Raw genomic sequence first — 22514 nt, 5'->3', positions numbered from 1 at the left:
ACAGATCTTTTTAAGTAAAACCTGAAGGTTTTTTCTCCATCTAAAAAATACTTAATATTTTTAAAAAATTATTAAACAATACCTTTTCTTCATAATGCAAAAACAACATTTTTTGCCCTGTAGCGGGTAGTATTAAGTTAAAAATATGGCTCTTTTGCTGGGATATAGTACATTTTCTGGGCATTCCGAAAACATGCACAACTGAAAATTGTCAATTTTTTATTTATGACGTTCTTGAAAGGAGTGAGCGACATGTGAAAAACAAAGTGTTTACCTGCAGTTGTATATCGGCAATCTTGGACCAGGAGAACTCAAACTCGTTGAGCGGCACCTTGGCGTGTTTCAGGTAGCGCAGAAAGCCCAGCTCCTCGGGTCGCAGGATCAGCAGGGCGTGTCCCGCAGCCCCCATGCCTCGAGCCGTTCTGCCCACTCGATGGATGTATTCCTGGGACCGAGATCAACAAATCAGTGTTTAAACTCACTGTAGAATAAAAAGGATGCGTGCCTATCAGACCACATATCCTGGCAACAACAACACAACTCAAAGAAATAGCCAGCAGATTTCTTGTGCTAAGTATACTTATATACCTCCAAGTACTTACTTCATTCTCTTTGTATTTGAAAGATAAAAAAAAGCCAACGTCTAGACTAATTAAAACGTTAGTTACTGTGAAGTTTAATTTGATTTGATCCCGGCGATGTAAGATCCCATCGAAAGAATGTTAAAAGAAAAGAATCAATAATATTTTACTATTATGGTGACACCTATATGCTACACAGCAAAGCAAACACGACAAGAAATTAGACGTATAAAGGTGGAGACAGACTGGAGAATTTCGTCGTAACACCGCTCGCGGCGAGCATCCAAAACTATGGATGGAGAGCTCGGTTCGCTGTACTGACTGCCTGAATGCTCGCATCATAACATGTTACGTTATGACGAAATGCTCCGGTCAGTCTTCCCCTAAGACGCATTTTCTGTATGTGAAGTTGAAGGTAACCGAAATATACAAAAAATTGCACACCGCCACAATACAAGGTTTCTGAAACGTACAAATATGTGCACGCCTTAAAAACATTCATTATCTTGTTTTCAAAAATTCATTTTGCAATATATCGCAAAACCAGTCTCACAGTGAATGTCTAGCTAACCATGTCACATAAGCTGAGATAATAGCGAGATACAATTATGGAAGCTGAAATATAGAGCGATGTTTATTATTTACCTTAGGATCATCCGGAGGGTCAAATTGTACGATCCAATCCACTGCGGGGATGTCAAGTCCTCTCGCCGCTACGTCTGTACAAAGTAATATCCCGGTCTCCGCATTGCAAAACTGGAAGAATGTAGTCGTTCTCTTGGTCTGTTGTTGTTTACCCTAAAATAAAAATACATCTTAGAATTGTACACCCTTACGTAGAATGAAATCAAAATACATTCTGAAAAAGTGATTTTAAAAAAAATTTATATAAACCATAAACACGATTTATGATTTAGTTGAATTTATTAACTTATGTAATAGATGTCTTTGCTTTGCAAGAGTGTGATCAGACTGTGCCAAAAAAATTTTTTTTTTGAACCCTTATCTGCACCCCAATGGTGCATAGGGCACTGTGTCATATAAACGCAGTGTTATCTTGATCGTTTACACATGAAGGAAAGGTGATCAGCCCTCCGCTTCAGGTATTAGTCCATGGTAATATTGAATAAATATTAGTGAAAAAATCACTTATATTTATTTTACCCCCCTTGGGAATCGAACCCGGGACCTCCAGAACGGTAGCTGAGCGTGCTGACCTACGGAGGCGGACAATAAAAAGTAATAGAAAATAATTAGACATATTTAAATTCCAAAATTGTTAAGGAGGTAATAAAACTATTGTAGATTCTATTATTGATTGATTCGTCGTTAACTTTGTGGAATAATATGACAAAAAAAAATTCTTTATACATTCCGTTACTACATACTAAGTGAATTTTTCTAAGATTTGAGCGCAGATACGTTTTAAAGAAGATATATAAGAACTGAATATAGTTTTAATGCCAGCTTTTGAGAAATAAATTAAGACAATTTGTTTTGTATTGTAACAAACTGTTATGTAAATTATTTGTTAGTTTATGCGTGTACTCATTGAACTAGAGTAGTCATAACATTTGCAGTGGAATACCGTAGTTTCTCCATATTGTGATTAAAGAACTAACTAACCAACTCCTTACACACGCACATAGATTGTTCCGGCTTCAGACCAGTCCACTTAAAATTTAATTGTAATTTTTAAGCTATCCAAAAGTAACGAGTATAAAGTCATCACATCTGTGCATCTAATAATACTTACATGTATAGACAGAACAGGTAGATCTATGTAGTTGAATAGTTCTGTGTGATATTTTACAGACATACAGCTTGAAAAGAAAACCATCACTTTCTTGCGTCTGTTCTTCTTGAGGAATGTAAATAATACTAATAATCTTTTCTCGGAAGGGCAGACAATATATCTAGAATCAAATAAAACAATTGGATATCAGTGCCATATGATATTGGTGTAATCAACAGCATAAGTATGTATTTTGTTCAGATATCCGTTCTATAAACATATCATAGGGTGACTCGACAACAAACAGAGATGAAAACCTTTCATCGATATAAGTTATTGGAGTTCTACCATCATCTTCGCCTTATAATCATCATGATTGTGATAAATCGATAATAAAGATAGCTATACAACATAGAATTACAGTAGAACACCTCTGATCTGTCATCTTCGGTGTTGGGGGTATGGTAGGAAAGCTAAGGATTACTTAGAAATATTATAAATTAAAAAGGCAAATAATAATAATTTACAACTTATAAATACACAAATAAATGATTTTTCTAAAAGTCCGTTTTTAAATATGTTTCCAATCACTCATCATCCCTGATCCCTTTTGACTGTGACTGCATAACTGTCATAATATTTTGAATTCTGTTTAGTAGATAGTATTTTAGTATTAATCAGTCTTGATAAAGAAGCGGTTAGCTTCGAAACTGGTAGACATTATAATTAAGTTATAATTAAATATTTATAGTGATTTTAAAACAAAGTTACGTTTAATTATAAAATGACATTTTAATTATAAAATGGAAAATCACAGTCAGTGCTTCAAATATAAATTAAATTATATAAAAAAGGTTAGATTATCAGAAAATGCAGAAAAATTTATTTATTTAAACTTCATGTACAGAAAATAAATAAGTACATTGGAGGGCTTATTGCTAAAAAGCAATATCTTCTAACCAAACAAAATACCGGTTTACAGTAGTAAAATAAACAACTCAAAAAGGATAATGTATTATTTTCTACATCATAAACATTGCAATCAATCGCACAAAAACTATTATTATTATTATTGGAAAAGAGAAAACACATAAAAATTAAAGGTTAAGGGTTAATTAAAGGTTAAAGGTAAAAAAATACTAAGAAAAAAGTAAGTTATAGTTGAAGATTTATGAGGGACTTTATGAGAGAGAGGGGTTATATTGTATTCACCAAAAATATTTGTACAAAACGTACATTTCATAAATAAAAAAATTATGGATTTTTTATTGTACAAATAAAATTTAGAACTTTAGAAAAAATATTTTTCAAACTTTTTCAAATAATCGAAAGATCTGATAAAAATATTGCGTGGAGACAAAATATCATACACTTTGTCTACGTATTTACCATTGTTCAAATTAACAAGGTTTTACTGTACTCACTCCTTTCAAGAACGTCATAAATCAAAGAACATGATTTATCAGGGGAACGTATTTAAAGTTTAAAAATATAATACAGTGTATTAAAAATAAATATCAAGCCACTTATTGAACTTTTTACTGTGCAACAGGATTTTTTCTCCATTTGAAAAATATTTAGTATATTTAAAAAAATAATTAAACAATACCTTTTTTCAAAATGCAAAAACAACACTTTCTGCCCTGTAGCCGGTAAATATTAAGTTTGAAATATGCCTCTTTTGCTGAGATATAGTACATTTTCTGGGCATTCCGAAAACATGCACAACTGAAAATTGACGATTTTTGATTTATGACATTCTTGAAAGGAGTGAGTGATATATCAAACACAATACTGTATAATGAACAGTATGCTGTATAAATCAGATATGTAAGAAAGGACGTATTCGTATATCTCACCCTTGTTCTAAGCCAGCTACAGTAGCCGTCTCTCTGTGATCGTCCACTCCAACATAAACTGGTTCCTTCTTCAGAGCTAGAGATGTGATGCTCTTGGTTTTCTCCGTTTGTGTGGCGCTGAACAGCATAGTCTGTCTCCGTTCTGAACAGAAAATAATGTACATTAAGCCTTTAATTACCACTGTCTTCATGAAGTAATGGTTATTTCGAAACTGGTAGTGTTTCTAAGTGGTATTACACAAAGTAAACCGAAAATGATAAGGAGAGTGTTAAGTACCCTTTAATCCATTAGTTCGGCAGCCACTTTGTGGTAGTATCTATCCATTTTTATTTTAAATTTTACATGGAAAATACACACATTTTGATGCATTTCAAATTATTTTGAAATACTAATCAGTGTTTAAAAATGACGTGAAATGCATAGAAATTGTGCATTTTAAGAAAAAGTTTTATTTATCAAGTGAAATTTACAAAAATGATATTTATGTATCTCATTTGACAAATCTAAAATATACTTTGATAGAACAAATAGTAAAACATTCTAGGCAGAAAATTGTAAGATAAAAAGCATTTTTATTAGATAGTTACGTTTTAAAGTTAGATACATTGTATTTATATTAAGATTTAACAAAAAAAGGACAGATGTTTTCAATTGTAACACCAGAATGCTCAACTGCGGCAGCTTTAAACTGTTGATCTTGACGGTTTTAAACTGCTAGGATTCTTCTTAAATTGACTATTCTGCCGGAGAGGGTATGTTATAATAAGCTAGGAATAACACTCACTAGGTAAAAGATTGATAATTTGTTTGAGTTCTTCTTCGAAACCAATATCTAGTATCCTGTCAGCCTCGTCAATGATCAGACACTGTAGATTTTTGTACAGGAAGTCGGGAGTGTTCTGGAGATGATCGAGTAGTCTACCAGGTGTAGCAACTACTATATTAACACCTGTAAAAAATATACACAAGAATAATATATGACAGCAACAAAATAAGAAAGAGAGAAAGCCATAATTTAAAAGGGTATCCACTTAAACCATCTCAACACAGTGGAACTTCGAAACCCGAACCCCAGAAATCCGAAATCCCAAAAATCCAAACAAGATTTAGAAGAAAAATATTTATAGGAAAACATTTAAAAAACATGCAAGACTGATTTACACATGTATTATTATATATAAACTAATTTGGTTTAAAAATGATTAAAAAGTTAATAAAGTAAACAGTACCGTAGAACGGAGCTACTTGAACTTTGATGTGTTACTTGAACCCAGTAAAAAAAAATGATATCTGTATTTGGTCTACAATAATGAACGTACAAGTGTCACCTGTCAGGGAAACAATGAATCACGTAGATACGTTCATTATTGTAGACCAAATACAGATCTAAATATTTTTTTGTACTGGGCTCAAGTAACACATCAAAGTTCAAGTAGCCCCGTTCTACGGTACTATACCTGTATTGCTACTCAAGTACTGTAATATTAGATTGAAATGTAAAAAGTTGCAAATAATAACTTATAGAGCAGCATGTTTAACATACCTTCTGTAGTGTTAAGTACTATGTATGTATTGTATTACAAATTTATCGGCTGATCCGACCTTTTCCAAATCCGAACAGGCTACAGTCCCAATGGATCTTTGTCAGACGGGAGGAATATCTAATTCAACATACTCAACTTATAGAGGATTGTATTAGACTCGTTTTGTGCTTATAACAGCCGATATAATTAATATTTTCATTCATCATTTTCTTTTTGAAAATTCGCCTTTGAAAATTGTTATTTTCGTAAGTTGGCAATGAATGACGTCACAGAAACGATGGAGTTCTTTTAATGTTGGCGTTAACATTAATGTTAAATTATTGGCGGCTCTATTCGTTGATGTCTATGGTCCACCCTCCCCCTTTCCCTCATATTTGTATAACACAAATGGTAGTGTAGTGGTAAACAAACAATCTACACTACTTTTACAGCTATATAAACCATAGACAATAAACCATATGACGTCATAAAACGTTTGATGACAGAAATTTGATGACGTATGCGAACGCGCATTTTTCGTTTTATTCAAATATCTAAAGTTTAAACTTTGATATCTCCCTTAGTTCCCTACAGATTTCAATAAGAATGTTATCGATAGTCTTGTGATTTTTCATACAAATTTATTATTCAAAAATTCAACATCCTGACAAAGGCCTATTAGTTTGGATTTCTGGGGTTCCACTGTAATGCTTATCTCGGCCTTGAATTATTTCCTAATTTCACCATTCGGACATCTACCGTCCGAGAGATGGCATTTAGACTGCATTCAGTCTACTTTCATCCTTATTTTGCAAACTCCATGCGTCACTTCCACACATTTTTTATTTATTTATTTCACAGATACATAGATACATATTTATTTCATAGATACATTTACTATATGTATTACGGCTCTTTAGGCATGGCCTGTGTTGAGCCGAAATACTAACATGTTAATACAATATTTTTTAATTTTTTAATTATATATATATATACATTTTTTTAAATTATTAGATTATATACATTACATACAAGAGATACAATAATAATTTACAGTATAAAAGTTTTACAATAAAATAATTACACCTGGACTTTAATTAAATTACTTTTGTGGTCACTTACTAAGCCTGTTGGTACTTGATCACGGGACCACGCGTACCTATCTCCTCAGAAGTTGCAATTGATCATTAGGTGAAATCATAAAAAGAATAAAGGCTCAACTTACTTGGGAATCCGCGTTTATTTTAGAACAAAAGATTTTTGATTACAAGTTGACTTGAAATTTACAGATGCTTCTACTCTACACTGATTTACACAAAACTATATTAATAAAATGTTACAACATTTTGGTTACATGAGACACAGAGGTAGTACGTATCGACAGTCACATTGCGGCATCGGTGGCGGAAGAGAGAAAGTACTCTGCTTCGCTTTGGCTCATAAAGACTTGGTGACGTCGCTTTGTTTGTTCGTAAACGCGCGGGGCGTTCACCACACTTTCTACCTTGCCCCTTCCAATACATTACGGGTGGATGTGAAGCATGCTAGCTTTCGCTGATAGGTTTATAAGTAATATTGTACCTTTAGATAGTTTCTGTTGTTCTGTAGCTCTGCTAGCGCCGCCCATTATTAATCCATACGTGTGATGATGGTACTTCATAAGCTCTTTCAGTACTCCAAATGTTTGCATTGATAACTCTCTAGTTGGAGAAATAATGATGCAGCCGGTACCTTGAAGGAAATAAAAAAAAAGTTGTAATCCCTTATGGCAATACACAAATAAAAAGAACATTTTGAGTGTGTCCAAATACTTGTTCACAAAATCTGGATTATCTCCAATTACAGGAAATATTTTCATGTTATTTCTTGACATCACATCAAAGATGAAGAAGAATATGGAAGTCTGAAAAAGCTTCTTTTCACCTCACCAATAGATGTCTCTAGTAAAGTTGTAGTGATTCAAGAATATTGTTTCAGAATTGGTTCATATATATATATAGAACTTCCAAGAATTTGAGTAGTGAGGTTGTCAATAATGGATAGAATTGGTGAATGTTATACTTGTGTTTACACAAGTGGTGAATGTTAATAATCACTTTAGTGATCACTTAAACCAGCCTATGACGGTCGTCAGCCCTGTAAATGCCCAGACTTCCATATTCTTCTTCATCTTTGATGAGATGTCAAAAAATAATATGCAAATAAAAAGAATATTATGAGAAATTAACATAAAAGTTATAACTTTCCCTTGATAAGAATTTCAGATATCCGTTCTAAGTAAAATCATGTGGCGACTCAACGGACGTCTGACAACAATCTGGAGTTCTGCCATTTTACCTTGTATAAATTCATCACATTTAGAAAACATTATTATTCTTCTTACAGCCCTTATCCGCATGCAATTTTGGCTTAATTGGCGCATATTTTTTTTAAAGACAATGCCAACCAGAATGTTATGGTAAATGGAGAGTGCTACAGAACCATGATTACTAACATCTCCATACCTCAGTTGAATGGCATTGATGTGACAGAGCTGTGGTTTCAACAAGATGGCGCAACATCACAAGGCAGGGGAAATTTGAAATTGCATACTTCTAAAATAAACATATCGTTGAAGTATAGTATACTATCGTAGAAGTATTAGTAGTCATTTCATTTTCATTCAAACCCTTATCCGCACCCCAACGTTGCATAGGGAACTGCATCATACAAACGCAGTGTTGTCTTGATTGTTAACACACGAAGGAAAGGTTATCAGCCCTCCGCTTCAGGTACCAGTCCAGGGTATGGAATAAATATTACAGTGAAAAAATCACTTATATTTATTTGACCCCCCCTGGGAATCGAACCCGGGACCTCCAGAACGGTAGCCGAGCGTGCTGACCATTACACTACGGAGGCGGACAAGTAATAGTAGTATTAAACCATATCCGCTCCCTAGGTGGGGCATATGGAGTCCACAAACTGTTTCCAGGCTTTTCTGTCTGCTGCTAGCTCCCTTGCATCCTCCCAAGTAAGATCCGCGACCCGAAGTTCTGACGAGAACTGCCGACGTATTGTCAGCAGTGGTCGTCCTGGGCGGCGCGAACCTGATGCCTTAGTAATAGTAGTAATGGTCCAAAATGATAAAATCTGCAAAATGTTGATAAATTAGCTCACCGTTCCTCGGCATAAACTTGAGCTTGTTGATGAGTTCCAGCGCGGGGATGAGGAAGGCCAGGGTCTTCCCGGAGCCGGTCTGCGCGGCCCCCACCAGGTCCCGGCCCTCGAGCAGCGCGGGGATGGAGCGCGCCTGGATCTCCGTCATGGTGGTGAAGCCCATGTCCTTGATGCCCATCAGCGTCGCCTCGCACACTTTGCCCTCCAGGGACGAGAACTTCGTGTCGGAGAGGACCTCGATACCCACACTGGATCCTGGCACTGCAATTTAAAACACAATATGTATTACAGAAATCGGCAAACTGAATATCATGATTTTTATAATTTAAATATAAGTATGTTTTAAAATAACTATAAATACAACATTTTAAGTATGTCCAAATACTTGTTCGCAAAATCTAGATTATCTCCAATTACAGGAGTTATTTTCATATTATTTTTTGACATCTCATCATCCGTAAATGCCCAGACTTCCCTATTCTTCTTCATCTTTGATGAGATGTCAAAAAATAATATAACTATAAATATTTTAGCGGTTAGCTTCGAAACCGGTAGAGATTATAATTAATTTATAATAATATATTTCAAGTGATTTTAAAACAAAGTTATATTTTATTTCTAAAACGGAAAATCACAAAGTTATTGCTAGAAATATAAATTATATGATAAAGCTTGTCAGGAGTTTGGTCCACTCCATTTTTCCCCACGCTGCTGAAACATGGACCATAAAAGCAGCAGAAAAGAAAAAAAATTGTGTTCATTTTGTTCCGAATTCATGGACAGCTAGACGCACCAACGGATCCATTTGTCAGGAGTTACACTTGGATGGCTTGACTCTGGCCAATGTCTGTACACGACAAATTCTTCAGTTCTTTGAACACGTTGTGCGAGGCAATGAAGATAGCCTGGAACGACTGGTTGAGACCGGTAGCCTGGAGAGGAAGAGAAGGAGAAGAAGATCCTCACAAGATGGACTGATCAAGTTAAGGCAGCAGCAGGCACCTCTGTGGTTGGAGCGCTACATGCAATGCAGTCAAGGGATAACTGGAGAAGAGTCATTACTTCCACAAGGGTCACAACCCTCAGTAATGAGGACTAAGACGGAGAAGAAGATTTTTAGTCCGATGAATTTTTTAAAAATACTTTTCTAATCTAATACAGGTGACCTATGTTTATATGACTCGGATGAGTGTGAATTTGGTAATTAAATTGACTACATATAAATCAATACACAATATGGCTCCAGAGAATCTTAAAAGAGCTGTGTATTCCAGATGAAATGGTTGATAGACATCTCACGCTTCGATCGGCGACAACAACTGCTATGGGCAAAGTGATTTTATCAGGTCGCAACCAGTGCACTTAATTTGGCGAGCATGTCTTTAATGTTGCGAGACCGATGGCGTGGAATGCTCTGGAAGAAGCTAGAAATAGTGAGTGAGATGATCTTAAGAATAAAAACTAACAACGCATTTGTTTGCTAAATCATTTTCACTATCTTCTTTTTCCCAATGCATTTACAGTTAAGCGCCTTTGAGGTAGTATTTTACGAAAATGGCGTTATGTAAATTATCCAAATTTATTATTATTTATCCACAGTAGTGATCTTAGAAAGGTAACAACATAATAATTATTTGATTTTTACAAAATACATACGTTTTTCGCCCAAATCCTGTGTGTGTTCAGCCTTAGCTGTGATTTTAGTATCATCTTCACAATTAATTTCACCATCCTCTTCTAGTTTAATTTCGTCTTTATCTTCCTTGTCAGAATCTTCATTTTCACTCACACTCTTCTTCTTTTTGCGTTTCTTCTTACGTTTACCTGAAAACACAAATACTTTGTTCATATCTCCATAATAATTAAGAAACTAAAGTTTGTAAACAAGTTATGAAAGTACATAAATTTAGTCAAAACACTTACCATTTGTGTCTTCATCGTCATTTTTCCGTTTAAGACTGTCCATTGTCACTAGTTTTACCGTATCACTGTCCTCGTCTTCATCTTTATTCGCTTCTAAAATAGAAAAATCATAATATGATTGAAATAAATAATATAAAGTAGGGTTACTTACAAACACGCTTGAATAAAATGATACTTTACCAACTTCTGCTATTTCGGCTTCTTTCTTTTGTAAAAATTTGAGCTTCTTCTTTTCACGTTTCTTAATTTTTCGCATTAAAACCTTTTCGGGGACAGACATTTCGACAAATTTAAAAAAACATTCACAGAAACGTCAGAAACACCACAAAACACGTGGGAAAAGGACTGAAATCATAGAGAATAATTCGTATGACATGAACATTTCTGGTTAAGAACTGAAAATATTAATTTCCATTTTCATCATCAAAAATAAACTTTCATGGCATTTTATTAATTAATAATACATATTTTTGCAACTTTAGTAATTACGTACAAAATAGGAATTATCATTGGTGTTTTCGAAAAAAATCTTTTCCAAAAATTTACGTCTGGCTAGTTTTTTAGCCATAAAATAAAAATGAAATAACTACCCATCGCAAGCTCAGTACAAGAAATCTTGGCTTTTAGTCTAAAAATATTCCTATCTCTGTTTTTTGTATTTAGACTGAACAAGACAGAAAGAGATCAAAGAATGACCACCGGATGAGTGGGGGATTTGTCAAAAAAATATGAAAGAGATGAGATATAAAATGTAGTATGCTGTCTTTCTCTACAGCCCTAGAATTGTTGAGATTTCTATCATATAAGCTTGCAGTCTTATTTAGTCTATGATACAAATTAGTTAGTCTTTGGTCTATGGAAATAAATAATACATGCTGATTTTGACGTCTGTCGTACCGCGTTGTTTCTTTTTCACGTGTTCATATTCAAATATAAATCACAGTAATTTGAAACTATCGAGGTTGTGGAAATGTTCACTTAAACATCTGTTATTTAATACTGATATTACTTCATTATGACAGAAATCGACAGAAGCAGAATCTTCTTAGGATGTCGCGCGCTAGGTTATATCAGCACTCACGTTCCTCTGATAGCCAGATATATAAAACGCCGAAAAGAGACCCTTTTGGTAACGAGCGTAGGAAAATGGTTTCACACTTACGGGTGCAATCATTTCAGCCTTCTGAGCGTGAGTGGGGTCCATCCCGGTCCAATAACATGCTTATCGGGTGATACTTACCACATTTACACAGCCAGCGAGTGCAATATTTACGCATGGAGAAGAGGCTCAGAACTTAAGCATACTTACAAAGGACACAAAGTTCCCGTTCACACAATTCTACCATTCGGAATTCTATTAATATCGATTGATGAGGATAGCGTCCTGAAAGTCTGGTACATCAAACAGGAAGAAGAGCACTTGGAGTTGATTTTCAACAATGATACCTTCCAAATTACATGCATGGTTCATCCCAATACATACCTCAACAAGATTCTTCTCGGAAGCGAACAGGGGGCGCTGCAAATTTGGAATATTAAGACTTCTAAATTAGTTTATACTTTTAAGGGCTGGGGAAGTGGTGTTACTGTGTTAGAGCAAGCGCCGGCTATTGATGTTGTAGCAATCGGTCTAGCGAATGGGAAAATCATCCTCCACAATCTCAAGGTACTTATTTTCTAGTTACTTACTACTATTGCATCTAATTGATGAGTTGTTAACTCAATTGGGATCATGTAAAGGCTGGGTGATCAGTCCTGCTCTACAAATTTATGGATATAGTTAGCAATGGAATATATTTGACCAGATATCAATGTTTCTTACGCGGTCTCGCAATGTTTCCGGTTCTCAGAGGTTCCGGTCAAGATCTCTTTCTAGAAATATCTGCCCTTGCCTCGATTCCAAAAGTGGCTATTGGTCAGACACATGTTTTGTATATCTTCATTTTTACTCAAATATTTATTCAATATTACCATGGACTGGTACCTGAAGCGGAGGGCTGATCACCTTTCATGTGTTAACAATCAAGATAACACTGCGTTTATATGATGCAGTGCCCTATGCACCATTGGGGTGCGGATAAGGGTTTAAAGAATGAATGAAGACAAGGACAATTACACTCAATGGATAGTGGAAGTTTGGGGGGCATATGACTTGAATGGAAGAATCTAAGTAATATATTTTTTTATTTGAATCAGGTGGACCAGACAGTCATGGAGTTCAGCCAGGACTGGGGGCTGGTGACCAGCATCTCCTTCCGCACAGACGGGCACCCCATCATGGTGACGGGCAGCACGGCAGGGCACGTGGTGCTGTGGGACCTGGAGCAGCGGCGCGTGGCCTCGCAGCTGGAGCGGGCGCACGGGGGCGCCGTGGCGGCGGCCCTCTGCCTGCCCGGGGAGCCCCTCATGGCCACCAACTCGCCCGACAACTCCATCAAGCTGTGGATCTTCGACATGCCCGACGGGGGCGCCAGGCTGCTGAGGATAAGGTAGTTATTTAAAAAAAAATTGTAGTGTGACATTTTTATTATAGAGGCAGAGAAATATATGAAAGGTGCATCATAACAGCCAGGCCAATTGAAAATAAATCTCAAAACTCGTAATAACATTTATTCACAACATTTTGAGTGTGTCCAAATACTTGTTCACAAAATCTGGATTATCTCCAATTACAGGAGTTATTTTCATATTATTTGTTGACATCTCATCAAAGATGAAGAAGAATATGGAAGTCTGGGCATTTACAGGGCTGACCGTCATAGGCTGGTTTCAGTGATCACTTTACACACGTGTAACATTCACCAATTCCACCCATTATTGACAACCACACTACTCAAATTCTTGGAAGTTCTATATATATATATATATATATGAACCGATTTTGAACCGTTGTTTCTTGAATCACTAGAACTTCATTAGAGACATCTATTGGTGAGATGAAAAGAAGCTCTTTTCTGGCGTTTCTCATGTGTGTGATTATAATCCGGGATTCGGACCTCACATACTAATAAAAGAGTTTCTGCTCAATAAAAGAGCGTCTTTTCATCTCACCAATAGATGTCTCTAATAAAGTTCTTGTGTATCCAAATACTTGTTCACAAATCCGGATTATCTCCAATTATAGGAGTTATTTTTAATATTATTTTTTTGACATCTCATCAAAGATGAAGAAGAATATGGAAGTCATTTACTACGGGGCTGACGACCGTCATAGGCTGTTTCAAGTGATCACTTTACACATGTGTAACATTCCCCAACTCTACCCATTATTGACAACAACACTATGCAAATTCTTGGAAGTTCTGTATATTTGAACCAATTTCGAAACACTGGTCTTGAATCACTAGAACTTCACTAGAGACATCTATTGGTGAGATGAAAAGAAGCTTTTTAATTGGTAATATTCTTTCTAGGGAAGGGCACAGTTCGGCCCCGAGTGTTGTCCGGCACGCGGGGCCCGGCGGGAAGACCCTCCTCTCGGCCGGGTTGGACAGCTCCCTGCGGGTCCTGTCCTCTGCAGCGGGGCACCACCCCGCCAGCCTCGGGAAGGCATCCTACAACAGAACCGCCTCGAAAAAGAAGAGTAATTACATTCCGTTTTTTAATGAATATTTTAATATGGACGGGCCTTCGACATTAATATATATTTTAAGTGGTATTACACAAAGTGAATGATGAATCATAAGGAGAGTATTAATAAATATTTTCATTAACCCATCGGCATACCTGCCACCAAATCTTGGCATTAGGTATGTTTTTACATTCGCATATCAGCCGCAGTTTAAGCCACACCCCCATCCGTGGTAGTTCATATTATAAAGATACTTTAGTTTGATATCTACAAATCATAATAATGCATTACAAAATTTGTAATGCATTATTTCTTATAATTTTTACATAAATTTATTGTCGACACTTGACCAAAGATGTCCCTGTAAGGATAGAATTATCCTTTTGATTGAAATATTAACTAAAATCAGTTAGAAATCAAAACTTTACATCCCAGGTATAATGTTTTATTGATTTATTTTTTCTTGTTAATTTATCACATTTCTGATCTAGAGTCACAATAAAATACGTGCATAATATGTAGTTGTAGTTATTTGTCCGCCTCCGTAGTGTAATGGTCAGCATGCTCGGCTACTGTTCTGGAGGTCCCGGGTTCGATTCCCTGGGGGGGGTCAAATAAATATAAGTGATTTTTTCACTGTAATATTTATTCAATATTGCCCTGGACTGGTACCTGAAGCGGAGGGCTGATCACCTTTCCTTCATGTGTAAACGATCAAGATAACTCTGCATTTATATGACGCAGTGCCCTATGCACCATTGGGGTCGCGGATAAGGGTTTTATTATTTATATGTAGTTATATGTACCATATTTATTGGTAAAATAAAATTTTAGTTTTGATTGGTGGGAACATAGACAATAGGGGGGGAGGCTTTAGTCGTTGTCATATTGTTAATTATGGGTTTATTATTATTTATATTTTTATGACTTTCTATTCTTTCAAAATGTTGCAGTTTATGACTTTAAAGTAATAATTTTTAGGATTTCTACATTATTGTTATGGGACTAAAGCCCTTTTATCTGTCCTCACTGATAAAAAAAAAAAACAGCTCCTACCCCCTCTTCGTCCTTACATGTCCTAAAGACATAACTCTGATATTTATTTAGACTTAGCTTCACATACGGAGTTTGAAAATGATGTGGAATGCTTGAGACACATCGCTCACACCTTTCAAGAACGTCATAAATTAAAAAACTTGATTTTTCAGGAAAACGTTTTTAATGTTTAAAAATATAATACAATGTATTAAAAATAAATATCAAGCCACTTATTGAACTTTTTACTATGCAACATATCTTTTTAGGTAAAACCTGAAGGTTTTTTCTCCATTCGAAAAATATTCAGTATATTTAAAAAAATAATTAAACAATACCTTTTCTCAAAATGCAAAAACAACACTTTCTACCCTTTAGCGGGTAAATATTAAGTTAAAAATATGCCCTTTTTGCTGGGATATAGTACATTTTCTGTGCATTTCGAAAACTTGCACAACTGAAAATTAACGATTTTTGATTTATGACGTTCTTGAAAAAAGTGAGCGACATGTCAGAATAGATTTTAAGAAATAGTAGTATGTATATACCAAGTACAGTGGAACCCCGGTATACGTCCTTAATCCATAAAGATAAATTATTTGTTCGCACAATTTATTTTTTATTTTTATATATTGTACATGGACGTAGTTGTAAAAAATAATTTAAACATTGCTTAGTACTAATATAGATAAATGTGAAATTTGCATTTAAACAATGATAAATTTAAGCAAAAAGTTTTACTAAATTTACAGTACATATAACTAAATAAAGATAACATAAAGTATTTATCGTTTCTTGTCATACGCGTTCTAACGATAGACAAGGCCTTTCACATTTGCGTGTCAGACAGGGGTATCAGAGCTACATAATAAAAAAAAAGAACTTAGGTGAAATAAATGAACATTTAACCTCTCTTTACCGTGGTGAGAAGAATCAAGTGCTTATGATGCTGAGAAGGAGATGTTATTGTTTGTAAGGAGAGTCCGCTTCCAGTAAAACATCAGGAATTTGACATTCTGTTGATTTTTCTCTTTTCCCTAGATGACTCTGGTTGAGGCTCACCAAGTTTGATTTTTACTAAAAATCTTTACCAAAGTTCTTGTACGCATGCAAGTCGTATACCAAGCAAAATGTTTCGTGTCCAAACATAACGTATACCTTCAAAGTTGGACTTATTCCAAAGCAGACGTATACCGAGGTTCCACTGTAAAACTTGAATTAAAAACCAACAAATATTCTTTATACACAATCCCAGCGGGTTGTTTCGTCATCATGTGTGTTGTGTTGTAATCTTTCTTGAAAATTCTAGTTCCAATTTCACAGTGCTAATAAATAATCCTCTAATATTTCAGAGAGAACAGTGGAAGACAACCTCATTATGCCGGCTATCACGGAGATCAGTGCGTCCATGCAGCGAGACAAGCAGTGGGACAGCATCGCGGCCATACACAACAGTCTCAGCATCGTGACCACGTGGTCGTACGACAAGAAGAAGATGGGGAATCACAAACTGGTCCCACCCAAGATGTCGAGGGATGTATTCGCCACGTGTCTGTCTGTTACGCACTGTGGAAATTTTGTTTTCATAGGTATGTAGTATTTTTGGTTATATTATTTTTTTGTCCGCCTCCGTAGTGTAATGGTCAGCGCGCTCGGCTACCATTCTGGAGGTTTTGGGTTCGATTCTCATGAGGGGTCAAATAAATATAAGTGATTTTTTCACTCTTATATTTATTCAATATTACCCTGGACTGGTACCTGAAGCGGAGGGCTGATCACCTTTCCTTCATGTGTTAACAATCAAGATAAGACTGCATTTATATGATGCAGTGCCCTATGCACTATTGGGGTGCGGATAAGGATTTGAAGAAGAAAATTATTATTATTATTATATTATGCAGTATTTTTGGTTGCATTAATTTTTTTCAATACATAAGCATATTTTTATTTTTTCGACACTATAATGAATTGTCATTTACGAAATTATAAAAGCAATTGTGATTTCAAGTTTAAATGTGACGTATTTATAATAAAACATTAAATTTGATTGGTTTTATCTAAGGGAAGTTGGGTGTATTAACACGTTGACTGCCACGGCGATTTTCAGAATTCCGGTCTAAAAAGCCAATTTCATTTAATCATATTATGTAATTAAAAACTCTAATTTTGGCACATAATTATATGTTCTGTTAATTTATTAATACATTTTGTGTTCATGTAAGCCAGCATTGATTTTTTGTTCACTTCTCATGTGCCATCTATCCATATTAGCACTGATATACTAGGAATTTTATCGTATCTGCACGAATATGGCAAGTTAATACAGTACGAGATAACTCGTAGTTGGTGTCCTAGCAAAGAACGCAATCTATGAGTTATCTCGTAGTTGGCATGCAATGTGCTAACATTTTTTTTTGTATAATTTGCAGGTTACAGTAACGGAGAGGTTTACAAGTTCAACATGCAGTCGGGGCATCTCCGCGGACGGTGGGGGGACAAGGAGGGCGCCCACAGGGGGGCCGTGAGGGGAGTGGAAACCGACAGCCTCAACAGTCGGCTCATCACCGCCGGACACGACAAGAGACTGAAGATATGGCCCTTCAAAGAGTGTAAGCCAAAAAATTAATAAGCATATTCAAACAATTTTCTTCTGCATAATTATTAATGTATTACAGTCAAACTCGGATTTTCTTTTTTCCCGCCAATTGCATGTAATTATTTCAGTCCCGATATCGCTCACTCCTTTCAAGAACGTCGTAAATCAAAAAACTTGATTTTTCAGCAGAACATTTTTAAAGTTTAACAATACATATACATAATACAATGTATTAAAAATAAATATCAAGCTAATTATATAACTTTTTACTGTGCAACAGATCTTTTTAGGTAAAACAGGAATGTTTTTTCTCCATTTGAAAAATATTTAGTATATTTAAAAAAATACTTAAACAATACCTATTCTTCAAAATGCAAAAACAACACTTTCTGCCCAGTATGTAGCGGGTAAATATTAAGTTAAAAATATGCAGTTTTTGCTGGGAAATAGTACATTTCCTGGGCATTCCGAAAACATGCACAACTGAAAATTTACGATTTTTGATATATGACGTTCTTGAAAGGAGTGAGCGATATGTTTATTATACATTTATTACCCGGATTTACGTTTTTTACCACAGTTTATATCGAAAATATCCTGTCATTCGATTCGATCAGTAATGCTTTTTATTTTGACAATATTCGTGATCATCATTTACATGCAGTTTTTAAATGAAATATAAAATGTTTTTATCAATACTTACCCTTAATTCATACTTTCCTTCCATTATTATATCCCCTCATTAGGTTTTTGTATGTAAAAAACTCATCTACATGATTTTCACAAAAAATAGATTTGATTAAAATGTTTTTTTTTTCAATACCCCGCTTATAATTTACATTTTCCCTCGATTTATGTTTTTTTTCTTCAGCCTCAAAACACATAAACTAGGGGTTTTAACTTTATTTAATCACCAGAAATATGAAAAAAAAACTGCCCCTTTTCCAAATAATTTTTTTCTTAAAAATTCATCAGTCAAAGGGTTAAAATCTATTGTGACACCTGTTTTAATGCATTCCGCATATTGTTTATCACAACAGATTTGTATAAATACTGGTTATTATCGAGTTTCTATTTATGTTTTAATTTGATTAAATGCCTTGATTTTGTAGCCAAACTTCCTTTGAAAATTCTCCGCCTCGAGGAGGCAGTCTCCTTCACCAAGTGCCACCGAGAGAGCAGTCTCCTGGCGCTGTGCAACGAGGACTTCACTGTCACTCTCGTGGATATGGACTCCAATACTGTCGTCAGGAAGTTCAACGGTCATTCCTCCAAGATCAACGACGCGTGCTTCAGTCATGATAGCAGGTCGATTTAACAACATTTTGAGTGTGTCCAAATACTTGTTTACAAATATGGATTATCTCCAATTATAGGAGTTATTTATCATATTTGTGGTAGTTATTTATCCAGATTTGTGAACAAGTATTTGGACACACTCAAAATGTTTTTAATGAATTATCTGGTCAAATCGTAAGCTAAAATAATAAAATGAAGAGGATGTTTTCTGGCGTTTCTCATGTATGTGATTATAATGTAATAATAATAAATATGTAATAAATAATAGAGTTATGCTCAATAAAAAGGCTTCTTCGTCTCACCAATAGATGTCACTAGTGAAAATTCTAGTGATTCGTGTACAATGTTTCAAAATTGGATCATATATAAGTATAATTTCCAAGAATTCGAGTAGTGTGATTGTCAATCATGGGTAGCATTGATGAATGTTACGTGTGTAAAGTGATCACTTAAACCAGCATATGATGGTCGTAAGCCCCGTAAATGCCCAGACTTCCATATTCATTTTTATCTATGTTGAGATAAGTCAAGAGTTCATTTTTTAAGTTGGTTAACGGGAAACGCTTAAAAGTGTCTTTTATATACTGTTGGTAGAGAGTAGGAGACGCTTATAACTGTTCTATATGCTTGCTTTTAGTAGAGAACGAAAGACGCCAAAAAACATTGTATAGATCGGAATTGGGTTTGCGGTTACTTGTGATTAGTATACTGAGGGTCGGGCTGCAGACTGTCCGAGTATAATTATGTCAGGGTTGATGAAAAAACCACCCACAAACAATGTGTTAATGCATGTCACTAATATTCTACATTTTATTTCCTGTAATCTAATATTTAATAATTTATAAAAATATTATGAATGTTAACATCCTATGATAAATAAAATTGGCAGTAGTCTTTTGAAAGCAGCGGGTTGTACAATTTTAATTTTTTTTAAATTATATATTTTATTTTCCAGGTGGTTGGTGACTACAGCAATGGATTGTACAGTCAGAACTTGGGACATACCATCCGGACAGCTTATTGATATTTATAGAGTAAGTAAACTTTATAGTTACTTATGATTTAATTAACTTAGTTGAAAGAATAACTAAATTTAGAGTTAAAAAATCAATTCCGACACTATTAGGAAAAAAAATTATATCATGCACATCTTTATTAAGTATTTATTTATTCACTTACAAAATAATATTACCCGTGCGATCAACATTTAGAAAGGCGCCTTGTCATAGTTGGGTAGAGGTGCGACTGCAATCCATGATATCCTCTGAATTTATTTTGCCGATTGCAAAATAAACTCGGGAGGATATCGTGGATCGCGTGGCAAAACTCAAGTGGCAATAGGCGGGACCCCAAAAATTTTGAGATAGAGACCTTGGGAGAATAAAAGTGACATTGGATAACCCCAAAAACAACATAGGCGCTGTGGGAGGTAGAAACTGGCTGCAAACAGCAACCGACCGAAGGAAATGGAAGAGGTCTCTATCTGGCAGTGGAGAACAGAAGGCTAGAGAGGAAGAAGAAGATGGCTTCTGTTAGTTGATGGAATTTGTAGGAGGTTTTTATCACAGGCCAAGTGAAGGGTCTAAATATGTATTTGCCTTTTTTAGGAACGCAACCCTCTTGCCACTACCTTTTTTTCCACACAATGTGTCTTTGTAAGCACTGCAGTAAATGTGTAAGAATCCCTTATCTGTGGATTTACCATGTATTTGTGAACAGGGTGTAAAAAAAAACCCTCTTGCCAATGTCGCCGAGATTCTGTATTTGTGCTGATGTTTGTTTTGTCTTGTTATAGCTGGACTGCCCGTGCACTTCTCTGAGCATGTCTCCCAACGGAGAGTTCCTGGCGACGACCCACTCCGGCCAGCTGGGCGTGTACCTGTGGGCCAACAGGACCCTGTATGCTCACGTTAATCTGCGGCCGTTAGACCCGGACAATCTAGTCATACCAACTCTAGGTATATGCTCACATTATTAAAATATTGCCCACCTAGATTTAGACGAGAACAACTAAAAAATTAAGATGATTCTCAGAATCGTCTTAATTTATCCCAGTTGTGACAAGGGATAAAAATGTCCTTCATCAAAAAAAAATTGTAACTTGTCCCGCAATAGCAAAGCCTCACTCGCCAAAAGTGTGATGGTTGCGAGTTGATAAGATCACTTTCCCCATAGAAGTTATTGTAGCCAGTCGAAGCGTGAGATATCTATCATCCAATTAGGAACCAGTCAGGAATACATATAGCTCTTTTGGATACTCTGGAGCCATATTATCTATTGATTTATACATGAGTATACTCAACTCTTTCGGGAAACCGTAACCAGTGCAGTTGGTGAAGTGATGTGAGTGAATTTAAACATTAGTCTTGCTGATTTTTCCATTTGTTGCCTTTTTAAAGACTCATTCTTTTCATACTAAACAACTGTATTTTCTATTTGTTAAAGTCGGTATTCGATTGCACTTTCTAAAATTATTCCATAATCTTTTTCTTTCAGATTTACCTACATCATCAGATGATGGGCCACGGGAGACACTAGAAGAATTTGAGGCTCTCAATCTGGGAGATGAAACAGAATTCAAGTCTCCGGAACAAATAAGCGATGAGCTCATCACCCTATCGAACCTGCCCACTTCTCGGTGGCAGAACCTTCTTAACTTAGATATTGTCAAGCAAAGAAACAAACCAAAGGCTCCTCCAAAGGCACCGAAGGCCGCTCCTTTCTTCCTCCCGACGATATCAAATCTACAAGTTCAGTTCGATCTCTCAGATGCTAACAAAGGGGACAGAGGCAAACTGCTGATTCCTGAATCGTTTGAAAATCTAACGGCTTTTGGAAAATCGTTGCAAAAAGCTGCCGAGACATCAGATTATACCGACAGCTTGAATATCCTCAAAGGTTTCGGTCCGTCCATGACCGACTTCGAAGTGACAAACCTCGCCCCCGACAACGGAGGTTCCGTGGAAGTTTTTAAACAGTTCTTGATGATGCTCACAAACATGTTTGAAAGCAATCGAGATTTCGAGCTAGCGCAATCCTATCTCAGTTTATTTTTAAAAATCCACAGCAAAATCATCGTCCAGACTTCCGAACTGCTGGATGCCATCGATGAAATTCAAAATGCCCAGGTTCGAGGCTGGAAGAAGCTGCAGAATATGCTCATGTACAATTTGTGTGTTGTTAAATCATTGAAAAATATGTGAATCAGGGATTAATTGTTTATAAATGAATA

The 22514-nt window shown here is 35.6% G+C and overlaps 2 protein-coding genes across 3 annotated transcripts in view; one reads left to right on the top strand and one right to left on the bottom strand.

The window, feature by feature from the left end:
* The window catches only part of pit (probable ATP-dependent RNA helicase pitchoune), a 30248-nt gene extending 19123 nt beyond the window's left edge, over positions 1-11125 (bottom strand). The window contains exons 1-10 of one of the 2 annotated variants that reach the window (XM_088257494.1): positions 10962-11125; positions 10782-10874; positions 10515-10682; positions 8859-9119; positions 7281-7430; positions 4961-5125; positions 4176-4317; positions 2338-2497; positions 1227-1379; positions 275-445 (exon numbers count right to left, since the gene is read on the bottom strand). In XM_088257494.1, the coding sequence (XP_088113620.1) occupies positions 275-445; positions 1227-1379; positions 2338-2497; positions 4176-4317; positions 4961-5125; positions 7281-7430; positions 8859-9119; positions 10515-10682; positions 10782-10874; positions 10962-11061 (1563 nt within the window). In that variant the 5' untranslated portion in view covers positions 11062-11125. The remainder of the gene's footprint in view (positions 1-274; positions 446-1226; positions 1380-2337; positions 2498-4175; positions 4318-4960; positions 5126-7280; positions 7431-8858; positions 9120-10514; positions 10683-10781; positions 10875-10961) is intronic. The other variant, XM_088257496.1, reaches the window with a different exon arrangement.
* A 528-nt stretch (positions 11126-11653) lies between these two features.
* LOC148310988 (WD repeat-containing protein 36) lies at positions 11654-22485 on the top strand. The gene is made up of 9 exons (XM_088257492.1): positions 11654-12447; positions 12978-13270; positions 14195-14364; positions 16740-16976; positions 17817-17996; positions 19096-19291; positions 20238-20316; positions 21078-21240; positions 21779-22485. The coding sequence occupies exons 1-9, from the start codon at positions 11797-11799 to the stop codon at positions 22483-22485; spliced, it is 2676 nt and encodes an 891-aa protein (XP_088113618.1). The 5' UTR covers positions 11654-11796.
* Positions 22486-22514: the final 29 nt, after the last annotated feature.

The sequence above is a fragment of the Brachycentrus maculatus genome, unplaced genomic scaffold (assembly GCF_059751285.1).
Source record: "Brachycentrus maculatus isolate JH-2025_06_01 unplaced genomic scaffold, ASM5975128v1 h1tg000081l, whole genome shotgun sequence".
Taxonomy (NCBI): domain Eukaryota; kingdom Metazoa; phylum Arthropoda; class Insecta; order Trichoptera; family Brachycentridae; genus Brachycentrus; species Brachycentrus maculatus.
This window is presented reverse-complemented; position numbering and strand designations above follow the sequence as displayed.